General features: G+C 45.9%; 1 protein-coding gene across 3 annotated transcripts in view; it reads right to left on the reverse strand.

Moving 5' to 3' along the window:
• Nucleotides 1-22,850, reverse strand: part of DCDC2 (doublecortin domain containing 2) — a 131,506-nt gene extending 108,656 nt beyond the window's left edge. Inside the window, exons 1-3 of one of the 3 annotated variants that reach the window (XM_059179457.1) lie at nucleotides 22,605-22,850; nucleotides 21,533-21,912; nucleotides 17,194-17,248 (exon numbers count right to left, since the gene is read on the reverse strand). In XM_059179457.1, the coding sequence (XP_059035440.1) occupies nucleotides 17,194-17,248; nucleotides 21,533-21,825 (348 nt within the window). In that variant the 5' untranslated portion in view covers nucleotides 21,826-21,912; nucleotides 22,605-22,850. Of the gene's footprint in view, nucleotides 1-17,193; nucleotides 17,249-21,532; nucleotides 21,916-22,407; nucleotides 22,557-22,604 lie in introns of those variants that run through there. The other 2 variants (XM_059179459.1, XM_059179458.1) reach the window with 2 other exon arrangements.
• Nucleotides 22,851-27,056: the final 4,206 nt, after the last annotated feature.

Consider the following 27,056-nt stretch of genomic DNA (forward strand, 5'->3'; position numbering starts at 1 on the left):
CCCAGCACCTCTGACTCTCGATCCTGAGATCCTTCTATGGGACCCAAGCATTTTGTTTGCATCTCTACGGACACTTTCTTTGTTGACCTATTTACTTGAAACTCATCTCTGCTAATATGTTGGGGTCTTTTTTAGCAACTGCCCACGTGTTATGGGTCTGAGTCACACCGACAGAATTTGTTCTCGCCGCAGTGGTCCACTTGGCAGCGATCTGTTAACATTGTAAACTTACAACAAAGAAATAGGGTCTTGCTAGTGAACAAAAGGAATATTCTTTACAGCATGTTTTTTTAAAGCTACATCTCTACACTAATGTACCTTTCCCTTGCATGCATTAGGCTTGCTTAATATCTACCCAGCTTGATAGACACTCGCATACCCACCACTGGCTACTCTCCAGCAGGATGGCTAAGGCGGCCAGCACAAGAAAATGAATTCTAGATTAATGTTGTCCCTCTTCAAGGAGGACAATACAGACCACTTTCTGAGTAACGCATAAATTCCCTGATAGTGGGGACAAAAACAGTCTGAGTGCCAAAATGTAACTAATGCGTGGTACATGCCCAAAGAGCACAGAGGAATACCTTCTCCGTACATGCACACACTTGACAAGCTCCTGCTCCGGTCACAGGGTAACTCTAAATCCCCTGCCTATTGGCACTGAGTTGCCAGCAACTGGGGATTTTCAAGCAGAGTCCCCTGTGTAAATCTACATTTACGGTTAGTAGATCTCCAAGTAATGAGGAGCTTGGGTTCCAGGAAAGCCCAGGATAGGGGACGTTCACCTGGCTGTGCTTCTGGACACCCAAATATGCGATGCTTGTGAATGCAACTAATTGAGGCCACAATGTACATCTGAAGGTCTCTGGGCAAAAGGAAGTCTGTATATTTAGAATGTTCCAGAAACTGAGATCCACTGCTCTGGGGAGTGGTTATAGCTGGGGGATGTTTCCATCATGTGAGGCCCCCGGCCTCTCACACCCCAAGGGTCTGTGGCACAAACTCCAGACGACTGCAGCTGTGAAATGCTATGCTTCTGCGTCCTTGCCCGTGGGATCCTTATTTCATCTTCAACGTGTCTACTCAGCTACCGATATTTTAAGGCCCAGGCCCTGTGGGGGAGTCCCCTCTCCGACCCTCTCGCTAAGGCAATATTAAGCACATTCCCCTCAGAACGCTGGTCAACTTGGGGCTTCACTGTGGTGCGCGACTGTCCCTGGAAAGCACGTCTATCATTCTTGCTTAAAGAAGGCTCATCCCTGGACAATGGGGGGGTGGAACCTCTTTTTCATTTTCCATCCTGTTCAACATCTGGCACATAGCAGACCCCCACACACACACTTAATGTCTCATTTTAATAAACACAGCGCCGAGACAGGACAACACAAATGAGGTTCCAAATGAGGAAACTCTATGCTATGTCCTGGCATCGGAATTAGAACTTCGGCCTCCTTGGTTCCAAAATTTACACTCTTTCCTCCAGGCCGTGCTGTTTCTCCACCATCATGCTAACCTGAGACATTCAGATAAAAACAATTGGCCATTCCCTTATTGGCAGAAGCATGTAAGTTAAGGCCCGGAGCCATCATCCAGGAGGGATAAGCTTTGTTACCCAGAACATACGCAGATACGGAGTAGTCGGGAGATATAGAGTAACACAATTGAAGGAGAAAGCTCACCCTTGCTCCCTCTGCACAAAAAGGCATTTCTTGGAAATGACTTGATCACGTTTGTGTGTTGGTTTTCCTGAGCATGAAGTATCACATCAGGAAGAAAAAGCAAGTTCCATTAAATTTGTCATCAACTTGGGTCTGTGGAAATATTCGTTGGAAGGAAATCCCGCCGTATTTCTGCTTCATTTCAACTCCTCACTTCTGCCCTGCGACCGCACGATTATAAAGGTGAGGAAGAATGGGGACCGCTCGGAACCACAGACACGCTGGATGGAGACAGACAGCATGGGCAACCGTCCATGTCGGTCACCTTGCTTCCAAGCAGAACAGGAAAATGAAGAGGGAGGGAGGGATGCCTGCTGTCGCCCCCAAACTGGAAACAACCCATTCTCATGATTCGTCTGGGTTTTACAGGAGGTCTCCCTCCCTTGGCCCTTTAATCACATTCAGGGCGAAGAATTCAAGAAAGCAGTGAGAGGACACAAAATCAGCCCTCCCGCCCCCGAAGCAGTGAGTCTTTCCCTGCACTATCCGCTCTTGCACCAGCAGGAATAGTGCTGCCAAAACGAAGACATGAATGAATAAAACAGAGAGAGGCTGTTTGTGTTCTAATTTCCACACTGTGTTCCTTTCCATTTAATTGTAGTGCTTATAGAATAAGAAACGCCGAAGGGAGGGAAAAACACATTTACTTAAAGAAAGCAAGCCTTGGGACGCCTGGGTGGCTCAGTGGGTTAAAGCCTCTGCCTTCAGCTCAGGTCATGATCTCAGGGTCCTGGGATCGAGTCCTGCATCGGGCTCTCTGCTCAGCAGGGAGCCTGCTTCCCTCTCTCTCTCTCTGCCTGCCTCTCCATCTACTTGTGATTTCTCTCTGATAAATAAATAAAATCTTTAAAAAAAAAAAAAAGAAAGAAAGAAAGAAAGCCTTTTATCCTTTCTTGGATATGGAGAAAAAGTAGCTCCATGAGCCTTCAAATGAAAAAGGACTGTAGCTCAGCCACTGTCCGTCTCAACTGAAGTCTTTAGCAAACACTTTACCAGGGATTGTGGAATTATTTAATGATTTTTTTTTAAAAGTTCCACTGCACAGTGATTCAGAATTACTGTACCCCAATTAGCAGTAACTGTGAACGAGAAGCCAGCCTCGTTTGCGAGGACCGTCTAGTCAATTCCTGGCTGATCCCTCCCGGTATTGCTTTCATTATGAGCACTCAGAAGAGTAAGTGTTCGGCTGACTTGTTGTTGCAATTAGGTTTCCAGGTTACCAGCTCCCAAACAACCCCAGGCTGTAACTTCTAGACATGCTTCTTTTAAAGACTCCAAAACCTGCCCTAAGGATCACGGGATAAATTGCAATCTTCACACCCATGGGGAAGGGCGTAAGAAATCAAAGGAAAGGGTCGCCCTATATAAACAGTATTGGTGGGGCACCTGGGTGGCTCAGTGGGTTGGGCCGCTGCCTTCGGCTCAGGTCATGATCTCAGGGTCCTGGGGTCGAGTCCCGCATCGGGCTCTCTGCTCAGCAGGGAGCCTGCTTCCCCTCTCTCTCTCTGTCTGCCTCTCCGTCTACTTGTGATTTCTCTCTATCAAATAAATAAAATCTTAAAAAAAAAAAAAAAAAAACAGTATTGGTTCGCAATCTCGCACTGGAGAGTCATTCCGTCTGGCTTTGAAGGAGGAGGTATTTGCCTCCTAAAGAATCTGGCCTTTTCAAATGGGCCACCATGAAGAACACTCAAGAATTTTGATCTTTGTGAGTTTGCTTTGCTGGGGTGTAATGCAGACTACCTTCCTGATTCGAGACTGGGCCATCTCCTTCTAGATTACTGCTTGCAGACAGGATACCACGATTCAAGAGGAACAGAGAATTTGCAAGGAAAGAGAGCCCACTCAGTCTGAGTAAGAGAAGGCTAGGCTGTGGCTGAATCCAGTTTTTCAGCACTGTGATGAACTCTCCCCTAGCACAGAGGTACCCGGCTGAGTTCCCCAAAAGCTTAAATTTATTGCGGTTTTTTGAAACCAGGTATTTTATTTATTTTTTTTAAAGATTTTATTTATTTATTTGACAGAGAGAGATCACAAGTAGATGAAGAGGCAGGCAGAGAGAGAGAGAGGGAAGCAGGCTCCCCGCTGAGCAGAGAGCCCAATGTGGGACTCGATCCCAGGACCCTGAGACCATGACCTGAGCTGAAGGCAGCGGCTTAACCCACTGAGCCACCCAGGCGCCCGAAACCAGGTATTTTAATCATCAAAACGAATCATGGTGAAAAGCAACTGGAGCATTTTTCTCTTCTCCGCAAGTACAACATTTGGGGAGAAAAGGAATATTGAAATAAGAGGCTCTTTGTTTTTCCCCGATCCACGCGGACCTCCATCGGCGCCCCGACCCGTGACCTCCATCGGCGCCCCGACCCGTGACCTCCATCGGCGCCCCGACCCGTGTCCCTCCCATCTTTTATTCAAGCAACTCCTGTCATCTCACCCAGTCTACAAGCTCTTTCCTACCTGAGTGAAGACGGGAAGGGAATCCCGTCTGGGGACCGATCATTTCCCTCGGTTTCCTTCCCTCAGCCTTCCGACACGCACCCAGCCATTTCAGAATCCAAGTCTTGGCTGAGCGTTGTTTCTCGGGTCTTCTAACCTTTCTCAGCACCATCTGCGTACATCATAAGCTCCTAAGGACTGCCTGGCTCTCTTCCCCGGTGAGTAACCCAGCATGGAGACATAAGGCATGAGGACAGGACGGTGGAACATCAAAAGGAAGGGGCAGACCTCCCCCCATGTGCAAATGATTCGACAGAAATGGCTTTGTGGGGTAATTCCATGGAAAATCCCTATCAATTTCTTTCAATGACAATTGACATGCATCAGCTTCTGGAAAGGAAAATGTACCTCCCGTCAATTAGGGAATAAAAAATCCTTACGCGGTTTCCATGACGAATGAAACAGACGCATACTTGTTTGGAGTCGTGCTTGGAATAAATAGATGAAGACCTTCAACTCACAGGACATTCTAAACCATCACTTATACGCTATCTGTGGGAAACAGGGAACTACTTTTGTCATATTACCAGGGAACGTCTCCTTCTACAATGTCTTCCAGTCGGGGAAAAAAGGGTATACTGTGCCCTTCAGGATGCTAAAAGGAGAGAGGAGGAGCGGGGAGAGAGACAGGAGGAGAGCCTGTGTGCTCATTCACAGGGGTTTCATCAACCCCACGGATGTCTGAAGACAGGCAATGAGCATATCGAGATGCTGTGAGCAAAAGAGATGTCCAGGGCGCCTGAGTGGCCTAGTGGGTTAAGCCGCTGCCTTCAGCTCGGGTCATGATCTCAGGGTCCTGGGATCGAGTCCCGCATCGGGCTCTCTGCTCAGCCGGGAGCCTGCTTCCCTCCCTCTCTCTCTGCCTGCCTCTCTGTCTATTGTGATCTCTCTGTCAAATAAACAAATAAAATCTTTAAAAAAAAAAAAAAAAAAGAGCTGTCCAGGGTGGCAGACCGTATCTTCCAAAAATGGCCGCAGCAATATTTCTGGCCCGCTTTGTCTAGAATCGCACCACTCCCCATCAAGAGGTAAAATCTGTTTCCTCCCTGAAAACCTTGGACAGGACCTAACGCTGACTGGAGTGAAAAGGAGGAGGTAGAAATGACGCTGAGTCTCCCTCTCTCTCCGTGTCTCTCTCCATCCCCTCCTCTGCCAGTCCAAGTCCCCCCCACACTCTCCTCTCCCCCTCCCCCTCTTCTCTCGTCACCTCTCCCTTCTTCCTTCCCTCTCTCCCCGTCTCCCTCCCCTGCCCTGTCTCTCGGGCTCTGTCTCTCCCTCTCCCTACTTTCCCCCAGCACACTGCCACCACCCTGTAAAGATGCTCCGTCCATCTAGCCCCGCAAGGAGACCACATGGGACAGGGCAGGTGCGGAGGAACTAAAGCCCCGCTGGTGACCTTAGCTACGCTCACGAGAGGGAACAAGCCTGCCAAGGACCCCAGCGCGCACGCAGCTCTCAAGCCTACAGCCTGAACTCCAGACACACTGAAGCAGAGGAAAGCGCTCTCTGCTGGGTCCTCCCTGACCTCCTGACACCCAGGACCCAAAAGCAAAGTCAATCACTGTCGATGCTATTAAGTTTTGTTGCGGGAGAACAATGCCGAGACTCAGCCTCACAAACAAGCGAGTTCATGTATTTATATAATGATCACCCCAACTGTTGATCAGGCATGGAGTCTGGGGCACCCCAGTCAGAGGGAGAGAGAAGCACCCCGCAGCACCGTGATGGGTGGGTCATCCCCAAGCAACTTCGGTTACATTTTCCCCTTCAGGCCACAGCCCGGAAAAGCAGCGAGTGCGATGGCTTATTCCACTGCCCAGCTGCTCAACCCACGGAGCCCTGACAGACACGACAGCCGCCAGGCACAATGTCCATCGGCCAAGTTCAAACTATGCACTTGGCACAGTGCGGAGAGCATAACGTCGGTCTACGGGCTTCTCATCTCCACCACAATTCTTTGAAGAGGTCCTATTATTTTGACATTTCAGAAAGTGAGGTCCGCAGAGATCAGGTGAATTACACCTTGAGATCTCGTGGGGAGAAAATGCAATTCGGGTCCAACACAGATGCCTCCGGTCCTCCCTTCCACCCACCCCGAAGGCTGCTCTCTTAGCTGTGACGCTACACATCAGGTCGGAATGTCTGCTAAAGAGACTGAACGGCCCTTTAGCAGTAAACACGACGACAATTAAAAACTCATCCATGGTTCTTGGCTCCATGTCTCCTTCTCTAACCTCTTTGCGCCCTGTGGTAAATTTCCATGTAAAAATATTTTAGGTTTCCTGGGGGAGCCGTTTTATAAGTAGACATGCCAAAGCCATTTCAAGTGCTGTATTGGAAATATTCAACATAAATATCCTGTCCTAGAGGGAATATTAGCAAAGGTTTAAAAAAAAAAAAAAAAAAAAACAGTCCCCTGAGACCACAACTAAAATAATGCCAGGCAAGATCCTGTGATTAACGGTAACTTGTTAAAGAGTGTGAAGGATGTTGAAAGAAAATTGTGCCCCTTTTCTGGATTCACTTCCCAACGGTAGTCTTCTTTATGTATCTTTTCTTCCCTGTCATCATTAAAGCAAAGCGTAATCAATAAGTAAGACTCTTCACCGTCTCATCGCCCTCTCAAAACCAAACAAGACACAGTTGGTGCCTCTCGGCTATGAGCTCTGTGGGACCATGTCTTGTTCACCAGCTTCTTCCTCTGCAAAAGGGAACAGTAGGGGCGCCTGGTGGCTCAGTGGGTTAAAGCCTCTGCCTTTGGCTCAGGTTATGATCCCCACATTGGGCTCTCTGCTCAGCGAGGAGCCTGCTCCCCCCTCTCTCTGTCTGCCTGCCTCTCTGCCTACTTGTGATCTCCGTCTGTCAAATAAATAAATAAAAATCTCTAAAAAGTAAAAATAATTTTTTTAAAAAAGGGAATAGTAACAATCACTACTGATGTGAGGACTGAGTTAGACAATCTTTGTGAGGGGCTTGGAACACTACTAAGCACATGGTGAAGAAACTCTCTCTCTCTCTTTCTCCCTCTCTCCCCACGGCGGGCTCTGGTTTTGTTCAACTCCCAACATTTGGGTTGGCTCCATGTCTAAACAGTTAAGACTTCAAATATTTCTGGATGTCATGGTTATTTAAAAAAAAAAAGCTGGGGGCGGGGGGTCATGGATGCTGGGTGGCTCCGACGGTTCAATATCTGACTCTTAGTTTCGGCTCAGGTCATGATCTCAGGGTCGTGGGATCGAGCCCCACGTCAGGCCCCACACTCAGTGTGGAGTCTGCTTGTCCCTCTCCCTCCTCCTCTGCCCCTCGCCTCACTCTCTCTCTCTAAATTATACAAATAAAATCTTTGAAAAACAAAACAAACTATTCTCCCTGTCTCCACGAAGGGGACTCTGTCTTCCCACTGATGACAGAACCATGCATCCTGTTGACAGAGCCAGAAATCCGAGAATCATCCACCAAGCTCTCTCCAGGAGAGTCCTGCCTCTCAAATCCGGGTCCCTTTACCCTCTCCTCCGCCTCCCCGATCGCAAGCACCATGGTCCTCTCCACTAAGTGGTCTCCCCACCTCCTGCCTTGCTGGGGCAGCAAGGGTCATCTTGTCAACCCCCTGCTGAACCCCTTCTATAACTTCCAATGGTTTTAGAAGAACACCAAAGCTCCTTTAAAAACCTTTTATCGTTGGATCCCCTCTACCTCCTGAGTCTCACCTATCACTTATCCCCAACCCCTCCCTGTCACCCCCCATGCCTTTCCACGCTTCAGCCACATAGAACTGGTGTGAGTTTCGGAAGGCGCCCCACGTTCCCTCATCTGCAGAGGTTCACACAGGCTGCTCCCTTTGCTGGGACCTCCTCCTCCCCTGCCGGCCTGGCTGACACCCGCTCATCCCTCCAGGGCTCCACTGAAATGCCATTTCTTCCAGGAAACGTTTCAGGAGCCCCCTGGCTCTGGTCACCGCCCCTCCTGCACCCCACGCCCCCTGGGCTGCATGCTCTGTTCTGACAGCTTGTCGGCCTCCACCGAACAATACGCTTCATGAAGGCTATGACCTTGTCTGGTTTCCCTGCCCTTGTAAACCCAATGTAGCAGGATGCCTGGCACATGAATTGGGGCACGATACTTTTTTTTTTTTTTTTGGATAAAAGATTTGTGATATTAATTTTTTTTACTACCAAAAAGATCCATAAAACTTGCGATCGGTGTCATTCCCTAAAGCTCCCAACTTTCTCCTCCGTGAAAGGAAGACAAAAATAACAGCAGAGACACAGAGCAATTCACCTCCAGACCCCCCTTCCCCACACCCTGGAAACACAGCCATCTGCTCCAAAGTCTTTAGGACTGCTTAGATGGGGCACGAGAAGACTGCCATGGGGATTTCATGATTCTGCCTATAACTCACAGTGGCCACCTGGTATCTGGAACACACAAGCTAAAGCAACATTGTTACCAGATTACAGGTACACGTCTAGCCAGGACTGCCTGCGAATGAATACGTTTATCGTAGGCACTGGGCATGTCCTACTGCCACCAAATTGGATGCACTCAACCCTACTGACTTGGTACCAGAAAGTAGAGCAAAGGGAATTCCCAAATGGAGAATTATAATTTGACCATGGTTATAGGGGAACAGGTGAATTACGAAGGTGGGGGAGGCGAGGAGAGTTTAGAAATAAATGACAAGTCACCGAGTTAAAATGCTGAAAGTTGCCAGGAACAGATCACATCCCCGGCACACCATTATATCCACACCCATCGCATGACCACCAGTTGGGAAGAGCCAAGGTTAATCCATATTATTGATAAATTAACTGAAGCCGGAATAACACAAGTGAACAGCAGTCTGACCAGGAAAAGCACTGCCTCACAGAAAGGTAATTTAATTCAATTTCCATATACTCTTTGACTCAATTAAGTATCAGCCAATGGAGCAGTCATGAGAAAAAAAGCTCTCCACTTGCAAAAGCCGTACTAAAAGCTATAGTAATACGTACACATAGTAATATATATAATATATAATTTAAAGTTGAGATTTCCAATCACTTTTTTCATCCAGTTTTCAAAAGCAGCGGTGGGAGAGCCCCTACTCACTACTGCAAGCCTTGCAGCACTGGAAATCTAGTGATCTGTTCCCATCTAGGAAAACAGGCTGCGAAGACGGCCTTTGACCCATCAACGTACACTTTACAGTATGGGTTATATTAGATGATTTGTTTTGTAAAATGTCTGCAAGTCAGCAGCCTGGTTACATTAGGTTGTATAACCTGAAACAGGAAAGATGGCCATGGGAGTTCCTAAGTCTCTGAAACTCAAGATCAAGATGAGACACACACCCAGCAGCACAGGTGGCCGTCAGAAATTTCCTAGACAGAAATGTCCCAGGTTAAACATTAGACACTGCAAATATGCCGAATCAATTTGGTTTTCTCTCTCCCACAATCACTTCCCACTTCCCAGCTACCAGGTGGGCTGAAACCAACCTTGTTTCAACAAACCAAACATCCCAACTATGCAATCATGCGATGACATCTGAGCCTGATCTGGGCGGCTGCTTATAAAGGAGGCTTTCACAATGATAAACGAAATTCGCATTGTTGACCAAGCCAGACACCAAGGCACACCACCTCTGTACTTCCTGCTGAAATCAACCAAATGCCAATAAATAGCCTTTTTTTTTTTTAAATGTTGTCTCCATACTGAGTGGGAAGCCCAACATAGGGCGCAATGTGGGGCCTGAACTTGTGACCCTGAGATCAAGACCAGAACCAAAATCAAGAAGCAGATACTTAACTGACTGAGCCACCCAGGCACCCCAATAACCCTATCTTAAAAAAACACTGCCATCCATCCATTTTGAAGTAGGCTGAAATCTGTTATTTTGTATATAAAGATAAGACTATTAGCCTGTGACCTACCTTCGAGATAGAGAACTTTATAGGTGTTTTTCCAGTACTGTGATAGAGGTAAGCTAAATTACACATACACTCTCACCCATGCCTTCACCAGCACCACACTTGAGAGGTCTGGGGGCTGTCTGGGGGTCAGTCTGGGGCACAGACCCAGTAGAACTAAGAGGCCCATAGGGTCCAAGCACAAGTCCCTGGCTTCATTTCCATGCTAATCCACCGGCAGACGTCCAAGGGCTTTGAAACGACCAAGATGCCCAAGACGTCTTTGAAACAAAGCTTCTACAAGTAGCCCATGTGAGAATAAAAGAGAAAACACACACACACACACACACACACACACACACACACACACACAGAATTTGCTCTAAACTAAAGGGAAATAAAATTTAAAATTGGGCATACACTGACAAGCTTTAATACCATAATCAAAAATCCGTGTATCATCACAGATGATGTTATATGCTTGTTTTTCGTCACTGATTCCTCTGAGTTTCACTTCTCTTATTCCTTTCACATACCACCCTCTTGGGGTTTTTTTCCCAGATGTACACTGTGGGGGGAAAACCCTGAAACATCTCTCAGGATGGTTGCTCTATCTGTCCAAGATGATGGGGTACCTTCACTCCAGCAGCCCTCTCCCACACACGGCCCCCTCCGTGGAGGGCATGACAACCCAAGCACGGTCTTCCTTAGTCTCCCAGGAAGGCTCCCGCAAAACCTGGATTGGAGTTGCATTTTGAACCTCATGGCAATCTCAACTCGGCTCCGCCATCTTGGTATGCAAATGAGATATGCAAGTCAGAAGAATGGGTCTGTCGTTAGAAACAGGTGGAAAGGAGACACGACCTACTCTTTCAATAACTGCTTGGTAGTCATCACCAATTTTCTTAAGAAGTTTTCTTCCAATCTGACTTAAATTCTTCAGCCCCTCACCCTGTAGTTTGATTTTGTTTCCCCCTTTTGGTACGCAGCTGTGATGGAGAAGAGCTAGTTTCCACCTTCTTTGTAAGTACTGAAGCCAGTTAAGAATTAGGTCTAAATAAATCATTTTCTCCTCTTGGAATAACAAGGGTAAATATAATATAATAACAATATCGCTGGTATTATATTTCAATCTTTTTCTTCTTTTTAGTGCATCTTATCTCTTCAAACTCTTTCCAGCATCCTCCTACAACAATTACCTTATCCTATTTTCTGATCTGCACATGGTAAGGGTCTTTTTATGTCTGTATGGCCGGAATCTAGCCCCCTGGCTGGCAGTCAGCAGGCTCTTGCTAAATCTTGAGAAAATGTGAAAGCATTCTTGGGCAGTATTCAATAAATGGCTGAGCAGAATTTATTTGCCTTCATTGGCTATATTTTGCTATTTGTCTAGTCATGCTTTCCTGATTATTCCGACATCATACATCCATCATGAATAGTCCCTTCGACCTTAGCATAAAACTCAATAAGCTCCTTCTAATGATTATCCTAAAACATGAAACTAAGTATTGATTTTCGAGTAAGTGCACAACTAGAAGCTTGGTATACCGTGGCAGAATCCTAGTGCACATTCCTAAAATTTCATCTTTTATGTGTCTGAATCCCATGCAGTATAAGAACAAGAAGTCTTTCTCTGTTCAGTAGGTTTTGTTGTATAGTGGGTGCTTAAGTGTTTTATTATGAACAGTTTGACACTTCAATTAAGTGGTATTTTAAAACACATACATTTAGTTAGCAATTTATTTTATTAGATACTTTTTCTGTTTTCTTCTTAAATGGCTGGTAATTATTTTCCAAATGTTTATTTTAGGTCTGCCTTTGCTTAGAACAGCTTATTACCATAAATTTTTAAATTACACATTTTCTAATTACATGTCTTTCTCTTTCACACTCAATCTCCTAAAAATCATGTCTAAATGCCAAATAGAGAATACAAAATATTTGGAACAAAAGTCATGATTCGGGCTAATGGACAAACTAAAATCACTAATCCTTTACCTTTGGATCAGAGCTGAGTAGGGATATTAATGGATACTTTTCATTAGACCAATGTTTTCCCGATTGACATAAAAACTTCTTTCCCACTCTTGTTCCAACACACACACGTACACAGCTCAATACTGAGAAAAAAAAGTAAAACAAGAAAGTGTGAAAGGGAAATGAAGTATAACCAGTTGGTTTTTTAATAGACAATTTTGTCTTCATAGAGCCCTGACAAGGTCATACTCACCTTGGAATCACCATGACCACTGACGGGCACTTACTATCCTTGGAAAAACACCTCTGACTTAGCAGTTACATTAGAGAGGCGGGGGAAGGTAAGAAATAGAAGACTGGGGAGGGGCCTCGATTATCACTGCAAGATCTCACAGATGTGGGTTTTACCTTCTTTGATTCTTCAGTGAATTAGTAAACCTGTCTAACATAATCTGGAAATCTTTCCCTAAGTTAAAGAAAGAAATATTTGGGACTTTTTACTATATAGCAGTTCCCCCTTTGAACCCAGAATTCCCAGGCTAAAGATTAGTGAGTTAAATCAGAAAGCCCCATGTCTTCCCCTCAGCAAGGTTAATAATTATACCCCCATTTAATGCCTAGAATCCCATTTCCAACCAAAAGCCTTTAAGTAGCAACTCTCATAATATGTTTCATTAGAGATTATACCTAATGATTAAGCTGAAGTATGAAGTTTTAAGAATTATATTCAAAACCTTAAAGCTATGCCCCAGAGGAACCTACCTAAAGTATGCGCAACCCCCTTTACCCCAAACTTGTCAGTTTTGATATTCCCGAAATCTCTCATCCCAACTCTCATGTCTCTCAGGGGCCCTTGTGAGTATTCCTCCCCACTAAGAAGAAACAGAATTCTCCCCAGTTCTCTATAATTGAACATCCAAGATGAGGGATGTGGATTCAAGAGAATTCAGGGTGCCTGGGTGGCTCAGTTGGTTAGGTGACTGCCTTCGGCTCAGGTCATGATCCTAGAGTCCCGGGATCAAGTCCTGCATCGGGCTCCCTGTTCTGCAGGAAGTCTGCTTCTCCCTCTGACCCTCCCCCCCTCATACTCTCTCTCTCTCTCTCTCTCTCTCTCTCTCAAATAAATAAATAAATAAAATCTTTTTAAAAAAAGAAAAAGAGAGAGAATTCAACCTGATGGCCCATCCAACAAGGAGGATCCCACTTCCTCGGAAAGGAGTTCGCTAGGGTCCTAGTTCAGAGTTTAACTGGCAGACTTCTCTTTAAGGCCCCAGTTCTCAAAACTATAGGAAGCAGACGTTTTTCGTGGGCACATTACTCAGACCAAGACAAGCCTGATCGTTCGTCCGCTGGTCGTGAGGTGCACGTGTGTCTACTGCCTCCGCTCGCACAGGAGAAACTCAAACAGATCCTTCATTTTTTTCAGAAATAGGAATGTGAGAAATGGGCAAAAATGATCTTTTCTGCTGACTCTGAGAACTTTCTTGAGTGGCAAGAGTCAAGAAAAGAAGGCTCTGGCTGTTCTGCTTTAGACGTCGATGGACACTTGCATTCGGGGTAGAGCAGGGAAGAACCAGACACAGGGAGAAGAAGACAGGAGAGGCGGAGAAGGAAGGTCGAAGGCCCAAGCCTGAACTGGCCTGGGAGACCAAGATACCTTTAATAATGGGGAAGTCTGATACCCAGTTCAAAAACCACTCAGCCGTCAAAATGAGGGCCTTGAATCAAACAAATGTACAAGTTCTTCAACAAAGATCATTGCCAATGGAGTTAAAATCCATCCGAGCAAGCAAGAGAGGCTAGAGAGTGGTCTAGTCCATGAGGACAGCGCCTTGTTGCTGGGCTCCCAGGGGACAAGCACAAAGCCTAGCACACAGCAGGCGGCCAATAAATCCTCGTGAAGTCATAACATTCATTTCATACGGCTCCAAATGACACTGGAGACACGATAACGTATCACACAAAGGCTCAACGACAGCTAATTTTATCCCCACAACAAAATCGAAACAGAAGTTGGCCATGAAGTGCTTTAGGTTTTCTGTAACATCCCATTTATATGGGAAACACAGAACAGCCACGGTTCAGCCTTTGCTGCAACATGATGGAGTCAAGACCCCTTCAAAAGCTCCACACAAACTGGATCAAAACCCTATCAAATGCAATCACTCACGGTTTGGTACTAGATGGGCATACATCTGTCTTTTCAGCAAGACTCTAAATTCCCGGGGGTGAGAGGCTCTGTGTGTCTTGCTGAACTTTGCCCCCAGCGCCCTGTCAACGTGCTACGAGGTACAGGCGTCCAGTCCCGTGAAGGCAAAGCAGATGAGGTGCAGAAACAAGGAGAAACTCCTTCAGGAAAGCAAAAGGGCCAGAGCACAGTGGGGCTGGTAAGGACGGGGAGAGGCACCCTTTGTGCAGATTAGAGGCTTCTAGCACCGGAGGGCAGAGGAAACACAGCTGGCCTGGGTGGCAGAGGAAAGAAAAAAGCTGGTGAGTTAACTTGGAATGTGGAAGGATCACAAGAGATCTGCACCTGGGCTGAGAGGAGGGGAGAAGGAAGCAAAAAGAGGACCAAGAAGGCATAAATAAGAGATGAGCTGCCAAGGTCAGAAGATGAGCAACCCATCTCTATGAAGACCCCCACTGATGGAGGGAGTGTCGGAAGAAAGATGAGAAGACAGCTATAGAAAATTCCTGAGGACTGGGAGCATGAGTACACCTTGTCTAGAAGCTTCCTTTATCTGGATATCAGCAAAAGAAAGACCCACAGAGAGGCAGACAAGGGACATCTGCTCTGCACCCACCGTGCTGCCCCATCTTGGAGCAGTGGCTAACCCCCACAGAGATGCCTTCTCAGTATTTAAGACGTATCTCCTTTTTCTTCTCCCCCCTTTCCTCCTGCCGTCTGAGGTGTTGGCCAGATAAGATCGTGCACTTCTTTGGGGTTAGTGACAGAGGTCCGGTAGAGTTCTGCCTTTCTCTGTCCTGGTGATATGGCCACCAAGAGCAAGAGGAACAGGCCTGGCTGTCCTTTCAGTGTCTCTTCAAAGATGAGCCTCATGGAACAGAAAAGCAACGACGGAAACCACAGAAGGACTTCGAATGTCAAGGTGACACGCATAGTCTCATTGCTGTGACCTGTGGTCAGCTAGTGGATACCATTGTATCTAAATTATTAACTAGCTAGAGAACATCCAGATCATATTGTGGACCTGGGTGCGGGAGCTCTGGGAGACGGGAAGGAATGCTGTTAACTCCCAGCGCCCACTGGCCAGGCTTCCTACCACGTGCACAAATGGCCCGCAGCGCCTAGGACACAAAGCCACACACCCAGCAGAACGCTTCTGAACTACAAAGGGTCTTTCTAGGAGTAACACGGGCTGGGGATTAGCAACGAGGATAACAGACTGATGCCCCGCTGGGATGGTCTCTGTTAAGCCCAACACAGACAATATGGACAGTATGACATAATCTCAGTTTTGAGGGAAATAGCCCAATTTTGATAAGTAACGTTACTCACCCTTTATACCGGAACATCTCTGAATAAGCATGGTCTGTGTTCCTACTGCACGGGCAGATCCCCCCTTGAACCTACTTGTTCACCCTCCGATTCCACGTAACCATGTTCTAGACCCACTTCAAGAATTCTCTGAACCCTTCCTTGGGACTGGGGATAAGATATGTTACCTTCTTCCAAACAACAGCGGGTCATCCATAGCCTTTGACAAAAGGGTGTCACCTTTTCTTGGTAGACACAAATGCTAAATGAAATCACCACCTCTGATCAAGAAAAAAGCATCTGTGGCTTCTATGAAAGGCCGGTGTCCGTCAAGCCTGTTCTCAAATTCTGAACACAGATAGTCCTCTAACCTTAAACTTGTTGCATTCTAAAAGTTTGATTGTACATCAGTCGTGGAAAAGAGAGGTACATCCCCCAGTAGGAATTACACACATAGCAGGTTCTCAGAACAGCTCAGAAATCTAGTCCTTTCCTTCAAACAGGAATAATACAGTAGAACTGAGAGTTCAAGTGCTATCTTGATGAGAAAATGCATTCACACTTCCCTTTGGGGAGGCCAGGAACCCCAAAACTCTCCCTTTCTGGCAGTGAAAGGAGGGGCTCCTCTTGCGCAAAGTGGGCGTTTGGTGGGTCCTGGTGTGGACTTTGGGAGGGAGGTCTCTGTGTTGAAAATCGAGACCGGAGAATGCAAGGGGAGGGGGATGAATGCCTCCATGTCTAGACTGGGAGGTAGGGTTGGAGGACAGAAGGGGGACTGCGGGCCTCAGGGAGGAGCGGGGCTTGGGGAGTCGAGGAACACAGACACGCTGCTTCCTGCCACCTCTCCCATCTCCCCGGCATGCCCAAATTTCTTCCACTTCTTTCTCTTTACTCTTCTGGAAGGCTTTGTGGGGAAGGGCTGAGAAAAAATGGAAGGCGACAGCAGGGTCTATGCAGTTGGAAGAAAGAAGACGAGGGAATCACCAGGGAGAAATAGAGCAGAAGAAACGCAGTCTCCTAGTCAGAAGGAAGGGGTGGGTTTCTCACAGGTAAGATGCGCACCACCAGTCAGAATCTTGTCCGGGGGCAGGTGCACAGACCGGCAGGTAAGAGACACTAAGCGCTACTGCTCTTCAGCAGAACACTGGGCACTTAAATGAGAACCCTTGGGAACACTTCCCCCAAGGATGATCTTTTTAAGAAAGGGTTATCAAAAAATGTACTGCACATCTGTTGCACCTTGCCAACGTCCTCCTCAGACACCTAGAGCCCAGAGAAATATATGCTCACGTTTAAAGAACTCACACACCTCAAATTCCAGCGCAGAAATTTGGCCTTGGTCACCAATTTCCAGCAAGGTGGCCGACCTGGAACAGTTGTGTATCTTTCATATAAAATTCCATCCCAAACCAGTGCACTGATATACTTTGTACTACTTGCTACTGATTCTAACCAGCGGTCATTCTTTAACTATAGCAAAAACAAAAGACTGAAAAATGTATACTTTTGTCTATAAATGATTAGAATGTCATCCAAGTTCTAAGATACGCAGTAAGAAATACAAAAATGGCATTGTGATTTACTGGAGTCTTCCAAGTGTCACTGGCATTACCTCTGTATTAACAACTTCCATAGGTTTCCTCTTCATTTCTCCTATGTCCAAGTAACTGGGGGAGGAAAACAAAACAGTAAGGTTCCTTTTATTGCTTTTGAGTCAGTTATGTAAATTTCTTATTAAAAATTGTTAAGATGTAAAGCAAGCATACGCAATGCTTAAGCCTAAAGCAAAAATCAATAGTTAGTTACCGGTTAAAAGCAATGAGGGAATTAGGAACTGCCCCGAGCGTCACCCACCAGAGCCCATCCATGTCTTCGCCCAACGTCAGTGACACTGAAGTCTTAGAAACACACACTTCTTTGAGGGAAGGTTTTTTCCCACAATGGTTGGCCCCTGACTATCTATGCAGTATTATTAATTCTTACACCGTTTTTTTTTTTTAAGATTATTTAGTTATTTATTTATTTGACAGAGACACAGCAAGAGAAGGAACACAAGCAGGGGGAGTGGGAGAGGGGGAAGCAGGCTTCCCATGGAGCAGAGAGCTCGAAGCGGGGCTCAATCCCAGGACCCTGGATCATGACCTGAGCCAAAGGCAGACACTTAACAGACACTTAATAGATAGAAAAAGTGGTTTGTGTGTACAGTTCCTTAACAGTTTCATTTGTCACAGCTTTTAGGTCAAAACAAAGTACTGGGGTGCCAGGTGGCTCAGTCGGTTAAGCATCTGACAACTCCTGGTTTGGGCTCAGGTCATGATCTCACAATCCTGGGATCGAGCCCCACATCAGGCTCTGGGCTCAGCTTTGGGGTCTGCTTCAGATTTTTCTCTCGCTCTCTCTTTCTCTCTCTCATAAATACATAAAATCTAAAAAACAAAACAAAAAACACAACAAAGGAAGTACTGATAGCATGCATTAGACCATCTGTGAAGGGGGGGAATCTTCTTCCTTATGAAAACACTTTCATGATACAGAAATGCTCAGCCACAGGGATGTTTAGGCATTGGTTCAGCTAAAATGCATATGATGACCTCGTTAACCTCTCGAGACCCCTATTACTAAATTACTACTTGGTCTAATATTAGCTAGTGATCCTTCTTTAGCTATGGTGTGAGTACAACCTGAAAGCCACACACTTGTGTCAACCTCGAGCCCCGAGGCCATCACTGCGATCTGGTTCCACCATCCTTCACACGTAGCAGGTGGTGAATAAATCTTTTAATATAAAAATAAGTATAAATCTAGCCTTTAATATATAACCATAGAGCAAAGATACCTCACCTGCCATCAGTGTCGAGTTGCCAAAAACAGAGTTCATATTAGAATTAATTTTATCTATGTTTTGTTACTGTTGTTTGCATTTTTGGATAGAATGCTTTAGTTAATCAGTACCACTAGAAATTTACATTTTTCTTACATGAACTGTGTTTACCTAAGACAGTGCAAAACTCCCTCCGTTTAGCAGTAAAATGGCTCTTTTGCAAATCTGCGGGGACTGATTTCTGACATAAGAGCAAAACAGCTTAACTGCCATTTGCAGAAAAGTGATCTCAGACCCACAAAATTAATGAAGTAGAGTCAACTTCCAAAAACACACAGAAAAGCTTTAAGGAAAATAGCTATCTCTAGAATTCCCTGCTATAAAATAAAGGTTGAATAGCTACCTCCAAGTTTAACTATGGTTTCAAAAATTTTAGGAAAACCCTGAGTCAAAGAAATTCAAGAAGGAAGTTGATCATTTTCATTTGAGTATTTTTTCCTACCATTGCTAAGTTCCCCAACATCGTTTAGGGTCCAAATGACATAAATTACCCTCGATATTTTCTGGGCTTTCTTTTCTTCGGCCAGTTGCCCCATTTGTTGTGTAAACTTGTGGCTGCTAAGCTTCCAACATATTCAGCATTTAAATCTTCAGGGCTTATCATTATAACCATAGATACCCCTACTCGAACAGAAATAAATAAACTGTTCACCTGTCAGCATGGAAAACTAACCATGGAAACTGTTATAACAAATTCAGGGTTTTTTTTTTATATGAATTAAAAATAAAGATTACCATACAAATCTTTTATATCCATATAAAGAATGACTTGAAGTACACTTCCTCTTTGCTTTGGAACTGGACCTGTTTTTATCTTTTGAGTTGTTAGGGCCAAATAAACAAAAGAGAATAGGAGTTACAAAAGTGAGTCTTAGACCTGGAGGGCCTGGGTGGCTCAGTGGGTTAAGCCTCTGCCTTTGGCTCAGGTCATGATCTCAGGGTCCTGGGACCCAGCCCTGCATTGGGCTCTCTGCTCAGCGGGGAGCCTGCCTCCCCCCCCCTCTCTGCCTACTTCTGAGCTCCCTCTCTGGGTCAAATAAATAAATAAATAATCTTTTTTTAAAAACCAACAAGATATATGACGAAACATGTATTGTACATGGACATAGTGACCCTTTGTAATTTTACGACATTTTGATGTGTACAAAGCCTGCTCACATCTATCGCACTCACTTCCCTAACACCACCACGATTCAAGCATGCTTATGCTCCTTGTACGTATCAGGAGGCTGACTTGCTGAGGCAAGAGCCTTGCCCAAAGACACACAGCTAAGAAGCAGCTCAGCCTCATGTCTCCTGATTTTTAAGTGCTAAGTATCTTTGAAGCACGTGGCTCCATCTAGTTCGTATCCATGAAGTTAGTTAGCCAAAGTGTGCTGAAGGAGGTTTCCAAATGCATCTGTCCTCTCTCATTAAAAACAATGTCTAGCAGAGCAAAAAAAAGCAGAACACTCAAAATTCAGTTAAAGCAGATTCAGAAAAGAAAAGTGAATGTGACATCGGGGATATTTGGGAAAATATTTCTATATAGTGAAAATTAGAATTCACAAGTCTAGACTTGGCAGTAAGGATACGTTTTTGCTATCCTGAGACCCAAGCCAGATTTCAATGAAAACACTATATTAACAACTATGAAACATAAAGTTTCCATGCGATCCAGTAACTCCACTCCTAGGTACATAACCAAGGAAAATGAAAACTTGTACACAATTCCCTACAGCAGCATTATCTCATAATAGCCCAAAGTGAAAAACCCACATGCCTATTAATGGATGACCAAAATGTGGCATATCCATAACCACGAGATATTCTTCAGCAAGACAAAGAATGAAGTGTTGATACACATTACAACTTAGGTGAGCCTGGGAAACTTCATGCCAAGTGAAAAAGGCCAGAAACACCAAAGGCTACCTATTGTATGATTCCATCGGTATGACATGTCCAGAACGGACAAATCCACAGACACAGAGAGTAAGTAGATCAGCAATTGCCAGAGGATGGGGAGAAAGGGAAACTGGGGTTTTGTTCTGGAGTGCTGGAAATGTGCTAACATTAGTTCATAGTGATGGTTGCACAACTCCATGAACCTCCTACAGATGACTGAAATAAGTAAAGTCTATGTTGTGAGAAATATATCTCAATAAAGTTGTAAAAAAAAAAAAATCCTGTGGAATATTAAATCCTACCTATCCTCCAACACCCCCCCCCCACCAGAAACAATGTCCCTCAACTGTGAACTTCCACGCGATTTTATTTTTCTAATCCCGGTTCTTCCTTTCTACGTTGCATTAAAATGATCAGTGTGCATGTGGTCTCTCTCCTGCTAGATCTCAAAGTCTTCAAGACAAGGAGTCACATCTAGCTCATCTTTGCTCTTTTCGCAGATCTACGCACAGCTTGCGAACTCACTGACCGCCTGTAGGAGTGAGCTCTCTGCCGGGAACTGGGAATAAGCAGACTGACCCCCAGCGCCTGAAGGTCTGGCCATCGAGAACCTACAGACAGACATACAGGCAGATACCATAAGCCAATAAGCCCTTCCAAGCATTATGCTAGTAGCGTAAACATGCGGGGGTGGGAGAAGGGTCACAGCAGTGGGGGCGTGGTCAGTTCTGCCTGAAATGAAAATTTGGAAGAATTTAAGCAGGTGGGGATAGGGGAAGGGTAGAAAGCAATTTTCTCCTCTGGTGATCACATACTATCCAATGGTTTAAAATAATTTTTAAGAAGTCGTTATTTAAACTCAAAAAACAGGTGCCAAGAAAAAGAAAAAAGAAAACAAGAGGAAAGAAAAAAATAATAAAACGGAAAACGCTCAAGTGTCCAGTCTGGTCACTGAATACTTTTCTAGGATTCCTGTTCCTCCTGCTACCCAAGCGAAATTCCTTCCCCAGGCACACATAAGCCCCCTCCCCAGCCGCAGCGGGGAGCCCCGAGAGGCATCCACCCGCGCAGCCCCAGCCCCTGGACACCCAGCGGGTGGGCGAGGTGGGGCTCCCTCCTTTGCTCAAGCGACCCGAGCCCTTCGGTGAGACCTTCAGCGGCGGGCGGAGGGGACCGACGGACTCACTTGAGCTTCTTGAAGGCTTCCGGGCCCCCGGCCACGTAGTTGCCCCCGCTCTGGATCTGGTCTAGCTTGCGGATGCGGTGCCCGCTCCGCGGGGTGTAGATGTTCCTGACCGCCCCAAAGGGCGCCTGGACGCCGCCCGTCACCTCCTTCAGAAAGACGTCGAAGCTGGACACCTTCTTCTCGTGGATGACGACGCGACGCCCCGCGAAGAAGGGGTCCCCGTTGCGGTACACCAGCACGCTCTTCACGACGGGCTGGGACAGGTGGCTGGACCTGGCGCCGGTGCCGCTCATCTTCCCCGCGGGACGCCGCCCTGCGGGCTTCTCAGGGGAGGTGCCTCTCTGCCCAGACGCCTCGCCGCGCGCACCCCGCGGGGTCGCCTGCTGAAACCAACGCGAAACACGCAAGCCCGCGGTTAAAAAAAGAAAGAAAGAAAAAAAAAAAAGGCGGAGCGCGGACTGAGCGCCCGGCTTCACCCTGCGGAGACCCTGCGGGCTGCGGGGCGCGCCGTGCACGTCCGGCGGGCTCCCCACAGTCTGCACAGCCAATCGGCGCTCGCCGTGCGCGCAGCACCCCTGCTTCGCACGCTCCGGGCAGAGCCCAGGTCTAGCCGCCCCGGGACGCGAGCGCGCGAGGGTCTTCACGCGGGGGAGCCGCGGGGCCGCCGCAGGGAGAGGAGCGCGCGCGGCCACGCACACGCGAAGGGCGAGGACGCGCCAACTCCGCATCTCACTTCCCAGTCGCGGGACTCTTGCACACGGTTGCGGGTTCTCGCTCGGCCCCCTCACCCCTTCCTCTCCTGCTTGCTCCCCAAATGAAAGCAATGGAGGGTCTGGCTCGAATTGCCCACATGCTTATTTGCCGAAAAATAATACCCTAATGTGCGTTGAGGGAGAAAAGGGGGACCTCGGGGGAGGCTCGAGCTTCCGGGACCCCCGACCCCTCCGGCGACCAGCAGCGCCAGCGCGGGCGAAGGTCCCCGGGTACCGTTTGAACCCCGCGGCGCGCCACCGGGTCCCAGGGCGGGAGGCAGCGGGTGGGGTCCCCGGGGACGCGGCCCCCGCGGGGGTACCTGGCGGCACTCGAGGGCCGGCTGGGGGAGGGCGAGGGCCGGGCGGGGGCGCGGCGCGGCGGTTCGGCTGGCACCGCGCTGAACTCGGGGGCGGCGCGGCTCCGCCGCTGTTCCTCCGCTGCCGTTGCCTCCGCGGGCCTCCCTCACCCCCCGGGGGCGGGGGGAGGGATGGACTTGTTACTTCTCGCCGTTTCCATAGCGACTGCAGCCACGCGCGGGGCCGCGTCAGCCAACGAGTCCTGGCGCGCGCCCGGGTCCCTCAGGCTTTGCCCGGGGCCTCCCCAGAGACAGTGGAGAAGTCGGGGTTTGCGGGGGTGGGGGGGATGGAGGGGCGCCCGGTGGCGTTACCGTGCAGTCCTAACTTGAATGGACGCCCCCTGTGTGCCACGCGCTACGCTAGAGGTTGGTGACACAGCGGTGAAGACGGCCGCCTGCGGTATCTTGAGTGTTGGCCAAGCCACTCCGGGACATACGTATTGGGAAGCCAGGAAAAGTGTCCTTGAATTCTCCTTGCTGTGTGCAGACTTCATTACTGACTGTTCCTAACGCATCATATATGAACAGAAGTAGCATTGATAATATATATAATATACATAATATATTTAATAATGTATATTATTATATACATTGCATATAAAATAAGGTATATAAAATAATAAATATATAAATATATAATATAAAAATAAATATATTATATAGATGAATATAATACAATAAACAAATAAATATAAATAAAATAATACTATATTTAATAATGTTATTATTAAATAATAACATTTAATAATGTTTTAAAACATTCCTAATGGAATGTTTTCTATGTAGCCAGCACTGCGTTAGGATCTTTATTACACTGTCTCCTTGAATGCTCATAATAACCTTCAGAAGTATACATTATTCTTTTCTTCTGATGAGGAAACCGAAGAAACTTAACCTCGGGTCACACACAAAAGTTCAGGCCTCCTTCTCTGTGATTCCAGAACTTTCTTGACCACCATGTCCTATGAATCTAAAAGGTGAATGCGTAAAACATTGCAATCTGGAGCAGAAACATTTTTATTAAGGTTACCTAATACGTTCATGTCTGGAGAGTTCACAGTTTTCCAAAGAAGACCAAAGAGAAGAGAATAATACAGAGAGAAAAGAGAAGGGAATTCTGTGAGCCAGTTGTAAGAACCCACAGGTTAAGGGATTGAATGGGGAGATCTGTGCAAATATGCTACCAAATAAGGAAATAAGGCAGAATACCTTTTGAGGGAAAGAAGGTGGTAAACCAAGCAACCCCCAGACAACCCAAACCCCTCTACCACCTATACCACCCAAGCACAAAATGAAAACTTGCTGCCTCTTGTTCAAAAATTAAGAATATCAAGATGGCAACAGGAAAGCATTAAACCAAACACGGGGACGTCCGGAAGTGTGGGGCCTTGTTGTAAGTCCACGAACCCACCACCCCACATGCATGTTCTGGTTCCTTCCACAGGAGTATCTCCAGTGCAGATCTGTCTACTGGGGCCAGACATACTTACCCAGCGGTCTCTTAGTGATGTGGTGGCAAGTATTTAGTTACTGGCTGTTGGGGAGGGGAAGGCCTTGATTCATACCTTTTACCAATTTTTGTAGTTTAAATATTGCAAATTTGGCTGATTTCCAGCTACCAGTCTCATGTCACTGAAGGCAAGAAAGGCACAGTTGCATGCCTTTATTTAGTATTTCCACCATCCTATTAGAGTTGACTTGGAACTTCATAGATAATAGTAAAATACAGGTGGTGGCGAGTTCTGAGTGGGTTTCTAAGGGTTCTTCAGTCAGTCACCATCCTCTGTCCATTCTCCCTCTCAAATATTCCTTCATAAGTGAATCCATTTGTTCATCTCCAAATCCACTAACACCATCATCACCAGAAGTGTCACCCTGTCTCCCGTTGTGTTTCCCTACTTGACACTCTCCACAGGACAGCCAGCCTGAAGTTCTCTTGAAAAACACACATCCACTCATGTCACTTTCTAGCTGAAAACTTTATGGATGTCCCTGCTTTTCATAAAATAATACCCGACATCATCCACAATAATCCCAAAGCCCTAGATATGCTGGCTCATAACGCTTTCAGTCCATTCTCTTCTTACTCGACTCTCCCTATGGTTTCCCAATGTCAAGACCTGACCTTCCACTTCCTCCAGTTCCTTTGTACATACTTTCCAGCTCCTCACCCCCCATTACCTTGTGTTCCAACCAGTACTTCAAGTCCCAGTTAAATGTCATTTCTCTTCCTTTCCCAGTTCAAGATAGCTCTGTACTTATTATATATTTTCCTCCACAGTCTTATCAGTTGTAATTATGAACCTTTGTAAAATTATATGTTTAATTTTTGTCTTTGTATGACTGGATGTTTAACCTTTCTATAATTATATGTGTATAGGTATAAATTCACTGAAGGAAAAAACTTTGTCCAGGTGTGATCTGCAATCCCACAGAGGCTGATATATATATATATATATATATATATATATATATATATATATTACATATTTATATATAAAATAGTACTAGCACAGAGGCCAGTGTATGTATATATATATATATATATATATATATATATATATATATGGAGAGAGAGAGAGAGAGCATGCCTAGCACAGAGCCTGACATATATGAGATATATATGTAAGAGTACTAAATAATTATTAGATGTGTGAATAAAGACAAAATGTTTTAAGTTTAAAAATCAATATACAGCTTTGGGGCGCCTGGGTGGCTCAGTGGGTTAAAGCGTCTGCCTTCGGCTCAGGTCATGATCCCAGGGTCCTGGGATAGAGCTCCGCATCGGGCTCTCTGTTCAGCAGGGAGACTGCTTCCTCCTCTCTCTCTCTGCCTGTCTCTCTGCCTACTTGTGATCTCTCTCTCTGTGAAATAAATAAAATCTTTAAAAAAAATCAATATACAGCTTCAAAATATTTAGAAACTGCTCCTGTGGAAGAAATTTTCAGATGAGCAAATAAAAAAAAATACTTGATAACTAAAGAGATTCTAAAACTAATTGCTTAGCTTTGGAGAGAAAATGCATAGCCAGATACAGATGAAAGCACCAATACAGGAAGCCAGACTCTTTTTTTTTTTTTAATCAATTGATTAACATATAATGTACTGCTGGTTTCAGAGGTAGAATTTAGTGATTCATCAGTTGCATATAATACCCATTCTCATTGCATCCAGTGAGGAAACCAGACTCTTACCCACCACTGAGTTTTGCCAGTCTTTCAAGGCATTAGAGATATATATAGAATGCGGGACATATTCTGCTTGTTTTTCCTCAAAGAGTGTCATTACTTTTACAACTAGTGTTCATAACTCACTCTCGGAAAGAGCAACAACTTCTTGAGACCATGTTTCTTGGATATACGTTTGGATAAGGGTGGCTGCTTCTGATAAGCCCTGACTTCCTCTTGTCTGGTGAACTCTGCTGGTTCCAGTAACGGCTATACTCATCTTCATATCCAGGGATGTCTACCCCAGTTGGCCATATTTAAAGCCCAAGGGTATCTGTAAGAGGGACCACCCTCTTCTCCTATTTACAGCCAAATCATGTAGGTTCTAGCTACCTAACATGCCCTAACCCTTCTCCTTCTCATTATGACCCCTCTCCCTACCTGGGTTTGGCACTTAGTAAAAACACTTGCCACATATCTAAAGAGTTATGAACAATAACAAATAATTATCTCCTACTTTAGTTGAGTTATTGGTATTTAGAGTATGAGATGAGTAACCACAATCTCCTGAAACAATAAACTTGAAACTTCTTTTTTTATATTGCTTCCTGCCATAAAATAAACTCCAAAGGAACCTCTAGCAATTTATCTTTAAATTATACAGAAACTGAATATCACATTTTCCTACATTACTATTTTCCTCCTCCAAAAAACATACAATTTCAATGGGAGATTTTTTTTTTAAGATTGTATTTATTTCTTTGACTGACAGAGATCACAAGTAGGTGGCGAGAGAGGGGGAAGCAGGTTCCCTGCCAAGCAGAGAGCCTGATGCGGGGTTCGATCCTAGGACTCTGAAATCATGACCTGAGCCAAAGGCAGAGGCTTAACCCACTGAGCCACCCAGGCGCCCCTCAAGGTGAGTTTTAATATCAGTGAAAAACTTTGCAGTTCACACGGGTGTGATCTGCAAGCCCAACAGAGAATTTCCACAGAGGGTTTCTATTTTCCCTGAACCACAGAGGGAAATATTATCTTGTCTGAATCTTCCAGCACTTAACATCATGGTAAAGGCTGGTGTTCAATAAATAGTTTTTAAATGAATTAATCTGAGAGTCAAGCATGATGCAGACATGAAGGAAGAAAGCAGAACCAAGGCCTCTTGAGGAGAGCTGAACCACTGCTACAAGGTGCCACCACTGCGTTCAATGCTGTTATGAAATATATTTGTTCATATATAACTTCTGCC

Source organism: Mustela lutreola, chromosome 6, assembly GCF_030435805.1.
Source record: "Mustela lutreola isolate mMusLut2 chromosome 6, mMusLut2.pri, whole genome shotgun sequence".
Lineage (NCBI taxonomy): Eukaryota > Metazoa > Chordata > Mammalia > Carnivora > Mustelidae > Mustela > Mustela lutreola.